This window comes from Lycorma delicatula, chromosome 10 (genome assembly GCF_047948215.1).
Source record: "Lycorma delicatula isolate Av1 chromosome 10, ASM4794821v1, whole genome shotgun sequence".
NCBI lineage: Eukaryota > Metazoa > Arthropoda > Insecta > Hemiptera > Fulgoridae > Lycorma > Lycorma delicatula.
In genome coordinates, this window is record NC_134464.1 from 42,975,339 (window position 1) to 42,987,565 (window position 12,227).

At 29.4% G+C, this 12,227-nt stretch overlaps 1 protein-coding gene across 5 annotated transcripts in view; it reads right to left on the reverse strand.

Annotated features, from left to right (window-relative positions):
- LOC142331448 (uncharacterized) overlaps positions 1-12,227 on the reverse strand; it is a 140,507-nt gene that overhangs the window by 45,074 nt on the left and 83,206 nt on the right. For all 5 annotated transcript variants that reach the window (XM_075377368.1, XM_075377369.1, XM_075377367.1 and 2 more), the window contains 2 exons: positions 6,635-6,832; positions 4,892-5,068 (listed from right to left, as the gene is read on the reverse strand). In XM_075377368.1, the coding sequence (XP_075233483.1) occupies positions 4,892-5,068; positions 6,635-6,832 (375 nt within the window). The remainder of the gene's footprint in view (positions 1-4,891; positions 5,069-6,634; positions 6,833-12,227) is intronic.

Here is a 12,227-nt window from a genome sequence, read left to right on the forward strand (position 1 = left end):
AACTCTGAATTAAAAAATGAGGAAAAAAATATGAAAATTGTGGAATATGTTGAATGATCAATGGTATAAATATTTTCCTGGAGATGCTTACTTTCCTGTTGACAAATCCACAGTGCATTACAGTAGACGTGGCACCAAAAATTTGCATGGAAAGCAAATTTGTTTAATGTTTAGGATGCAAAGTGTGGGCTATTTGTATCAGACTCTGATATATTGTTCAAGGGAAACCATACCAGGATGTCGCTACAGGTAACAATTCTGAAACTGGGTGTTGGTTCAATAATAACCGACTTGTCTCCAGGACTGATGATAATGCACAATACATTTTATTTTTTGATAACTTTTTATATTACTTGGCTTTATAAATGCTTTACAACAGTATGGTCATCAAAAAACAGGAACACTGCATTCAGATCGAGTAGAAAAGGGAACACTCCCAAAACCAGATTTATGCAAAAAAAGATCAAGGCAGTTACTGAAGTTACAGGAGTATCTCTGGTAAGATACCATGACAATAACTTAGTTACTGTTGCCTCATTAATGAGCTGTGTGTCACCACTTGAATGAGCACATTATGGGCAATTACCGAATCAATATTAAGAACAAAAAATGGTACTGGCCAATGATAGCTTTTGTCTTAATGTAGCCATGAATAATTCATGGCAACTATTTCACCTTGCATCGAAAGAATGTGAGGTGAACTTAGATCTCACTTTTATGTGGTCGATTCATACTTGAATACATGTTCTGTAATTCGACCACTTCTTGGGAGGCTGAGTAAAAGGTTTCTTCACGGGTAATATCAAAAATAAAGTATGATCAAAAATCCCATTTTTTAGAAACTAATCAAACCCAGATATATTGTACACAATATGGGAAAGCTAGACGGTAAAATGCGAAGTGAGTCTCCACATACATTGCACAGAAGAATTTCATCTTAATAATGTTGAAAGCTAGTAAATTTCATCTTCATGAATAAATTGTTTGTTGTTTTATTAACCTGAATGGCAAATTACATTAGCAAAGCTTAGTTGTTAAGTTTGGCGTGTAGATTTTTATTAGTATCATTCTATATTTTACATTCAGCATCCACAGAAGATAGTTAAGTGAATAATTTATGCAATAGTAGCAGTGTATTATTTTTTTAATTTTAATAATTTCATGCAATATTTGATTTAGATATGAATTTTGAAATTAGCAATTTTCCCAATCCTAAACTCAGTATTTCTGTTAAGAGTGTTTTATATGCATAGGTAATCTTGTTTTTCATCTTGTAGTGTTTTGTTTATTTTTTTCAGTAGATTCCATTCTCTAAAAATTCTAATTTTTTCTCCCTTATTTTATGTTCATTATGTATTTAACAATATACGCATTTTTGTGTTCTATACATACGTACTCCATACCTTATTTATTATTTTATAATATAGTGTGTCCGTAAAACAACAGTGGGAATTTGAAGTTATAGATTCAGAACAAAGCGTTGCTGAGAGATTAACTATACCTTAAATGAAAAAGTAACACTCCAAGTTTCTTACCTGTTCAGTAAATTTGATGTGTTATCTTAGTTGCCCCACATCATGATGATATTCAGTCTGTAGCCATATATGGCAGAGAACATCCGGCATGATAGAAGAAACAACTTCAGTGATCCTTTTTTTAAACACCCCAGATTTCAAACAACAGAATATACTTATGTTTTTACATAACCCCAAAAATAGAACACCATGAGGGAGATCTGGAGACTGTAGGGACTAGGGAATTTACCCTTCTCATCTGACCCATTGCTGAAGAGAAATGTTTCATTACGAGAATCCAGCATGATTGTGACAAAATGACGAGGCGCTCCATCTAACTGGAAAATGGAATTTTCAGGTATTTGGGGCACTGGATACCCTTGTAACATATCCAGGAAGACGTTCTTCATTATTGTTTTTTCAGCAAAATGAAGGGGCCAATAACTCCTTGTCTCAACAGTGCACCAAATATTCACTTTTTCACTGTCGTGCTGATGTTCAATAACAACATGTAAAGGTTCAGTACCCCATAATATTATGCCAATGTACTCATACAGAAACATGAAATATTGCTTCATCAGTAAAAATGGACTTCTTTAAAAAAAAGTTATTATCCTGCTCTAACCTATCCAGAATGTCCACAGCAAAATCAAATAGTTTCACTTAGACCTGTGGATAAAGTTGTTGTACACCTGAATTTTGTACACAGCAAAATGCAACTGTCTTTTTAACAGATTGTGAACATTGTTTTAGGAATAGCCAACTGTCTAGAACACCTCCATACAAATTTCTTTGGGCTGCACAAGAAACTTTTTCATATGGCCTTAATTGTTTTATCAGACACTGATGGCTGTTCTATATGTGTTTGCTTCAGTAGGCTGCCTGTTTCTTTGAGTTGTTTGTTCCATTATCGAATGTCATTTTATTCTGGAAGGGAGGGAGGTTCTTCATTGTATACAACAGTTTCCACACCCAACACGTGTAACTGACTCAAATAAAGGAAGCCACAACACACACTGAATGTTCCTCTGCACTGCAATCAAGATGACTATTGTGCACATGCTGCTTGCATGTACTAGAAACAAAACACACCAGCCTTCACGTACATAAACTTGGGAGCATTTCTCTTTCTTTAACATACAGTTCATCTCTCAGACACAGTGTGTAAGTAGTAGTAGTAGTAAATAATCAAAAAAACAAAAAGAAAGTAAGTATTTATATCTATAACATTAATAACTGTTTCTTAAAAAATACACTGTATGTAAGAAATAAAATTGATTAATGTCGTAATAAAGTGCGAGTAAATAAATCACTTTAATTTAAAAGAATTTGCATTACTTTATGCTCCCCATTGTACTCACTGTTGACAATGGTCGACACATAATTATATATATAGACATTCACACCCACTTTCGATATTTGTAGACATATGAAAATTGTTATAAATATCAAAAAGTAAAACCGAAAATTATACCAAGAAGTTATTCTAATATTAAAATTATATACAGTAACAAAATTTTAAGAAATTGGAAACAAAAAAAAACTGGACAAAAACAGATTAAAGATTCTGCAACCATAATAACAAATACGTATATATTTTATTATAATTTTGTACTTTTTCAAAAGTATTGACTAATCACAAAATATAAAAGAAAGCAATGATAGTTTACAGATCACAAACAAAAGAGACAAACATTTTCTAAAAAATAATTTTATTATGGTAATAAGAATAACGCAATACTGCAAGAAAGTAAATATTCCTATAAGTTCGTTGCAAGTACACTCAAGTAACATTTAATATAATTAATACTTTGGGCCATAACATAACAATATATCAAAATCCCAATGTTTAGCTTAATTGTACTAGTATAAAAATATTGGAACTTTAGTAATATAATCCTGTTTTTAAATAAAGAATGCACTTATATAAACTTTTATTGAAGCTAAAACAATAGCAATTACAAAGTCTGTTCAAGACGTGTTAGGCCACAGGTTGTGGGAAAAAATAGCTTACTAGTCCAGTGGCTTCCACTCCTATCCTCACTCAAGCAGTCACCTTATGACTCCACACACTTAACTTGATGGTTCTTATGTTGCTAGAAACATTTTTTGTAATTCCCTTTGAAATGGTTATATTTGTAATTTTTTACTGTCGAATGTTAAATCAGGACCCTTTTGGGACACATCTTTAACTCTGGAAACAATAAAAAATCATAAGTAGTCATGTTTAATGAATGAGGAGTCTGGGAAGCCCAAAAAATCTTGTTTGTCCAAGAAATCCATGATTAGACATGACAAAAAGGTGGGTGCATTATTGTAATGTAACTACTTGTGCGATTCTCACAGTTCTGACCTTTAATGCTGAACTGCATCATGAAGAAAATAAAGAGCCTCCGAATGTTTTAAACATCTGGTGCTTGTTTATCACTTAACTCTATGGTAGTAAAAATAAAACACAGTTAGAATCACCTATACTCAGCTCATTTGTTTATATTTCTCAGCCCTGGGAGTTAATAAGACAGCCCTGGTGACTTTCACTGTGATGACAGCTTTGATTTCTGAATCATACCCATACACCCAAGATTCATCTCACTAGTGTAATCAGGGTTTTAAGAAGTTAAATCATCATTAGTACACATCAGTATGTCTTATGGAAGATCAAAGTAAATCACTTTCTATTAAGTAAAAGCAAATTTTAACACAAATTCACAATGTCACTGGAAATTTTTCAGATTGTCACAGATTGCCAAAAACAACTGAGATGCTCTAAGAGATGACAGAAAAAAATGCACGCACTACCAAAATTTACCACTCATATCAAAGTACTCACTTTTATCAATTTGAGAAAAAAATTATCAGTAAGCTCTTTATAATAACCGGATCTAATTTTTTTAAATATAACTTTAATATTTTTATAAAAATCTTTTAAAAAGATTTATGCTTTTTGTAAAAATCTGCCTTTAGCAAACATTAGTATGAACTTCAAAGAATTAAAGAAATGACTTTCAAATCTTTTACGTTCATAATTTCAAGCACCCACGCGCACACACACACACACACACACAATATTTATGTAGACATAAAAATGGCTTAAATGACTTTTTAGGTTTGTAGGTTAGTTTTTAGGTTTTTCCCATCCTCAGAAATGAAAGTGGAAAGCTTTCAAGTATAATATTATAAACATTAAATTCACAACAAAAAAAAAGATCTACTTGCTGCTCGATAAAATGAACATTGTTTTATTGGAATAATAATAATTCTACATACTGCAACAAACTAATTTTTCTAAATAACAAGAAATTCTTCCTGACTAACTGAAAGAAAATTTTATAATGAATCTGTAATGTTGTACATAAATAAAAAAAATCTATTAATACCTTTACTAGCAGGATCATAGTAGAAGCCATCTTTTGAAATCATCTTTAATACATCTCTAATTTTACTTCCCATTAATGGTGTTGTATAAATAAAAAAGACAGGCAAACCACGGCCATAATGCGCTAACACTTTAACTATCTGTGAGTACGGTATTCTTACTTTTATACTTTTACTACCTAAAAACAAAAAATCAATGATTGTGATAAGCGATTAAAAAATCAATTAATTAATAAGAACAATAAAATACAATCTAAATTAACATTTTATTTATCAATAAATAATGTTTCTAAATCAATAATCTTTTATATGGTAATATTAAATAATTCAAACATAGCACTGATAGTGAACCTGGAGCTAAAAAATAACTGTAATAAAAAACTTCTCCAAATAGGTTCCTATACCAACATAAGCTCATGAAATCAACCAAAGTATGTTAAAACTTTTTTACAGAAGTATACACCCAAGTTTTTAGTGTACAAAATGTAACGTATGGATGGATACTTATTACAGCATGAATTGACAACCAGACAAATCCCTTCATGGATTATTTATTTTAAAGAGAAACAAAAAATTTCAAAAAACTTAAATGTATTAGATACTTTTTTTTTTTTACTGCCACCAATTTTTTTGAATTCTGAAAATGATTTAACAGATAAAACAGTTTTATAGTGCCATTGAAAAATCAGGAAATGACACTTCACCATTATTGAAAATATCACATAGAAGAGTACGATGTAGTCAAGATAATCTTTCTTTTCCTCTTATCTCCTAAACTGGCTTAATTTTTGTAGAAAATTTATGTTCAACTGTTACGTGAAAACTCTTAATAGAGTAAGTAATCAAACAAACTGGTTTAAGTTAAATTTCACTTGCTGATTTCTTCTTGTGGAATTATTAAAAGAAAAGAAGCCAAAATCAATAGAAGAGTTGAAAATCCACCGAAAAAGTCAAAACTATAAATATCTGACATGTTTTTCACAACCTGAAGAAATCAGATATCAAACATTTATTTATTTTTTTAAAACGTATGATAAATAAAAGTTACATTAATTACAGGATCACTACTCCTAACTTAATCCTATAATACTGTGGTTCAAACTCTAATGGTTACACATTTTTAAGCAGCATCTTAAATAATTATTGGTATTAATATATTAGGCAATCTACTGCTGTAGTAGTTAGTTCTTAAATAGCGCCATTGAAAAAAGAAAATAAATAAATAAAATATAATCTAACCAAACTTAACCTACACTCGCTAACCTCAACTAGCAGCAAAGGTTAAGTTTGGCCTAAGTCAAATTTTTTTTTTTTTTTTTTGAGAATTAGTTATGTTAGATTATATTTATAATTTTATTTATTTAATTTCTTACTTCAATATAGCGTTTCAGTGGCACCATCTATGAACTAACTACAGCAGTACATCACCTACTACATTAATCTACCTATAACCATTAGCTACCTAAGAACTACCTCACTTTTCTGAATACTACCCTGCTGTAAATTAAGTTTATGGAATGTACCTTGTATTAAAAACAAGTCCTCTGATGATTAACTTTGATGAATATATTAAAACCATTTAATTAACAGCGGTTAATTGTCACAAATTATAATTAAATTAAATTTTAATTTCACTAATTAAAATTTAATATTTTAATTAATATAATTTCATTAGTTTTTCAAATTATAATTATAATTTCATTTATTATAACCATAACAAGATAAAAAAGTAATAGTAGACTTACTGTCTTCTATAGATGGTACACTTATATCAACAAACTGAGATGTTAATACTACTTGATCGCTAGGAACTACTTTATATGAACCTATTCTAACAGTCCTACATGTTACATGTTCAACAAAGTCATCTGCTGGTAATTGGTCATCTAATATCGGTGGCTGTAACCTTTGAGAATTGATACTTGTCATGGCCATATTATCATCTGAAAAGTAACAAAAAAAATCAATAAACAAATCAGTAACAAAATATTTATAAATTTTCAATAAAGTATGCATCATCAATCAAAAAAAAATTCTTAACACATTCCAGAACCAGTATGTAATTGTAATATTTTGAAAGTATATTGCATATTAAATGCAATAATGTACTGGTGCAATAATTAAGTACACTCCTTTTAATATTATGCAGTTGTTAACAATTCAGTATTTAGTTCACAAAGATACATAAAACTTTTGCATTAATCCCTTTATATTTCAGACTACAATAAGCCTGGTAGATTGTGTCATCTAATGATCTTTGTAAAAACTTTTATAAAAAACAGTTCTCAACTGTGGAATAAAGAACAGAAAACGGAATATTTTGACTATATATATTTGTCATATAATAAATGTCTTAGATTTTACAATAGTCACAGTTAATAACACAGATTTTTATGCAAATCTTAGATATTATTTACGTTTTAGCTTGGTTTAGTTTCTTTAACAAATTTAATGTTTATATCATATTTTCTCATCTATTATTTTAATTTTATAATTCTAGATTAGTAGAATGAAATCTATTTTATTATTATAAAAAAGTATGTACTAATGTAAGAATAACTGCCTGATAAACTACAGTAATGTGAATGTGAGGGTTAGGCTACCACCAAAGAACTCCGGTATACTAGATCGTGGATAACAGTGTTCTTTGGTGGTTGGGTTTCAATTAACCACACGTCTCAGGAATGGTTGACCTGACACTGTACAAGACTACACTTCATTTACATTCATACATATCATCCTCATTCATCCTTTGAAGTGATGACTTACAGTGGTTCTGGAGGCTAAACAGAAAAAGAAAAAAATGGGTTAGACTACTGTGCAGTACTGTATTAAAAAAAAAAAAAAGTATTTAACTAAATGAATAACTAAGAAAAAACATCATTCAGGAAGCATGACTATTCAGACAAGATTTTTTCCATACCTAATGAATTAAAGTACTAATCCATTTGTTCCTGATACTCTCAATATTACTGACGGCTTACAAAAACACGAGTAAAATTATGTTACAATAACATTGAAATATAATACAGTCATAATGTTTACAAATAAGAAAGAACCAGGCAAAAAAGGGAAATTGCATTCTTATTAACTGATGATTCTACTATACATCAAATGTTACAGGGTACATGTTTAATGTTAAGGAAAAATTAAAGGTTTAAATTAAAAAAAAAAAACAATAATGGATGCAATTTACCAACATATTGTTGGCATTTGGTAGTGGTTAATCAACACAACACATTAATGTTACTGTCACATTTCTTTCCAAAATGTTTAGTTTTATATTACTGGTTGAAATTTGCAATTTGTTCATCTGCACTTGGCCCTACCAATTAAACTTTTTTTTTAATATACTTAATAGCTTTCTATAGGCATAATATTCTTTATCATATAATAATTATTTTAAAATTTTCCTAAAATTGATTAAAACAATTAATCTGCAAAATTATAGAACCATAAAATGTATAAATTCATTCGATATTTTATTACTATGATACTACTTCGCGATAACGCTTACTTACTTTATTATACAAGTAATCAATAAATATCTCATATTTCAACAATTTGGGAGTGTAATAGAGGCTATTGCAGAAAATCAACTATAGAATCTTAATTTAACAATTTTATAGTTATATCTATAAACTATTTGTTTTTACACGTAATATTATCAGTAATTATGAATTTTTTTTTTTTTTCATTTTTCATCTGGCCATTGATGAAGATGGATGCAAGTATTGTGGCTTAAAAAAAGTATGAAAACCAAATCACTGACCAGAAAAAACAGTAAATTTTTGACCTGCTATTCATAGGTTTCAGTAGTCCAGTATTTTTTCACTTATTATCCAATACATCCTTAGAAAGAAAGATCACTTTTACTATAGACTTCTGACAATTACGTAGATTTGAAAAATGAATTCCAATGATGGAGATGAAAAGATTCAAGGGCATAAATCATTTTAAATTATTGGTATTGGTTTTAGGGTGAGCTGCCTGCTACTACTTATTATTGAGACAACAGACTGAAATAGGTTAACTTACAACTAATTTTAATTAGTTATTTTTAACTAACTTTATGATTTAACCTTTAACCTTTCTTAATCAGTATTTTTTTTATTAACACAAATAGTGTTCTCCATTCTGTTTTCTGAATATCATTTTCTTCCACTTAATAAAAAGTTAACAATGAAAAATTATATTATTTTAATGATACTAATTTTTTTAATGTATTTAACAGTAGGCTTTAATTAACAGCTGTACATTTTACAAAACTATATTTCTGTTTTTTATGAATCGCTGAGGCAATAGTATTACTGCACTCGCTGCTCTATATACAAATAACACCACAATATTATGAAATGCATAAGATAAGAGGATAACAAATTATGTTGAATTATTAATAATAAGATAACCTTACCTTCCTCTATTAAGATTACCTCAACAGTATTATTTTATCAGGAATTGGACAAATTATTAAATGTGTTACATTTAATATAAGTTATGTTCACAGCTCACTCTTCCAACTGTCAATTCATTATATACATCCATAAACAATACCTGGCGATTATCTGTCATGAAAAGGGTACCTCATCGGAATGAGAATTAAGAGTGATTATGAAAGTAATACTACTACTACTACTAATACATAGAGTAGGTGCAATTAAAAAATACCAAGGCTACTCCTACAAAAGTATACAGAGAGAAGGAAGACATGTGTTTGCTGCTGCAGCAGCAACAGTGAGCAGTCAGTGCCAGTGCCTTCAAACTTAAATATCAAGAGTGATATTCTAAATATGTAAGGATATGTTCTATGCATTTTTTGTGACCTCATGTACTGTATATCTATGATCTCATTGCCAAGTAGAACAGACAATATAAAATTCTCAATCAAACTTGGAAAATCCACAATGGAGACTTCTCAAACAATCCAGCAATGAAATAATGAACAGGCTAGTGTTTTAGGAGTCAAATGCACTTTAAGAGTGACACAACATTACTAGAAAATAAAGGGAGGTCAGTGCAATCTTCTGTGAGCACAACTCCCAAAATATAAACAAAATTAAGCAGTTTCTGTATAAAAATGGTCAAACTATAATGGAAAATTCTGATCATCAATGTGTCTACTGGAATTGAATCCATACAACTATTTTATATGTATTGTATTGCTGCTTAGTTTGTGTTCAGGTTCTGGCTGAAGGAATCATATATCAAAATCTGTCAGCAATCCCAGAATGACCAAAACTTCACTTTGTAATTCATAATTAGTTAATTAAATTAAAATTGTTGTTTTTTTTTTTTAAATAGGTCTAGCCTTAGAAATTTTTTATTTGCACCTGAACAAAAAATCTGTTTAAAAATTCTGTTTCTTTTAATTGATATAAACAATGATGACAACAAATTATGATAAGCCAAATTCAGCTTTAAAATCATGAAAATACTGAAATATGACGTCAACAAATGGAGGTTGATTTTTCTTTTCTTTTTTTAGACTACTTATTCTTAAAAACATAATATGCAAGATATTTAACAGTACATTAAAATATAACTTATTAACAAAATATAATAACACAGAATGCAACATTTAATATCATTGAAAAGAGCTCACGATTACATTGCTTCTAAATAATTCAGTAACAGCCCCGGTCCATAAAATCATGGTGGGGTTTCAGAACTAAATTTATTCTGAACATTTCAAATATAAGATAAATAAATGAGTAACTAAGCTCTTTGAAAAATTTATAATGTTTAGTGCAATTTGTTTACCCTTCAAAAACTGAAACCCAGCTCATCATACTTGGCAAACATGTGAGTAATTAAAAAACCTGCATCCTTCATACTTTCATTGTTCAAAATTGTTTTTAACACTAAATACTGATTGTTTAATGTAAATTGGGGGGAAAGTCTTAAGCAGTGAAGTCTAATGTGCCCATGCCATCTATCCAATATTTTCCAACTGTAGAAACATCATACCCAGAAAATTGTAACAAGTGTTGCCATAGTATGGAGAAGCACCAGCTGTTGAAATATGACATCTTAACTGTGTAGAAGTATATATGACTTTAAAAAAACCAAGATTTCTGTGACATAACAGAGGTTCTGAAAGATAAAAGGATCTATTACTTTATTATGGATAAGAGGAAACCACACATTCACATTCAATGAAAACATGTGGTTGTTCATTAGTTAATAACTTTATTGACAATGATCATTGTAAACATGTTCAGAGATGAGATGTGAAACTCAACCTCATCTCTAAACAATACGTGTTTAAAAATGTTTAATCCTTTCTACCTAACTGAACATGTTCACACCAAAAGTATTTCTTTTGTGGTTATAGCACGGGTGGAGGAGTTATATGTAACAGAGATTCATAACTCTTTTAAAAGAGATGGCTTTTCAAAACACTGAGAATGGTAGCTTTTTAAAGGCTTTTCTTGAGTACAGTTTCACACAATTTTTTTATTCTTTACATTTATCTGTACAGCTTTAACTAACTTGTCTCTACTATATGACCTGAAAGAATATCTTTGACTAACAAACTGTTAACTTCTTTTAAGTTGAAAATCACAGTAAACATTATTATCCGGCAGTGACTTCATAAAAATACACACACAGTGATGTTCACATTAAACAATAAATTAAAATCTAGCAATCTGAGGAACATTGTGAACATTTAGAACTGTTTGCTCCAATTCAAAACTGTTTTGGTTACTCTTCAATGCAATACAATGCAATGTTACTACAATAGTGTTCCTATCTTCTATCTGGATATTTCAAGTTTGAAACCCCACTTCATAACTTTATGGACACAGTATTAAACACAATTTTTATTATTATAATGTTATAAGAAAATCGGCTAAACACAGAATCCACACGTTATTTCACAGAGAAATGATTATTTTGTATTTATATTTATACAAAATCATAAATATAATTCAATACTTTCATAAACTGTATTTAAATTTGAGAGTAACTGGTAGGAGTAGTGTTGGATTAAGGTTGGGAGCATTTCAGAATGGTATCATCAAATGCTGAGAATTACTCTAACATTGTTTACTGAAATATTTTAACTGGAAAGTAGTGATCATTTCACTTGTTTTACTTCATCTAATTTTAATAGTAAAAAGCATTAATAAATTTTGTTATCTTATTTCCAATGTTTTATTATTCAAAAATATAAGTTCCTGGATATAAAAGGAAACATTGAAACTAAAATAGAAAACAAAGTTTTAATTTAGAAATGAACTTGGTAATACATGTTAAATCTCTGAGTAATGAATCAGAAGTTCTAAAAATATTTTTGTGTATTGAACTTGTTTTACAGCAGCAAAAGATTGGTTG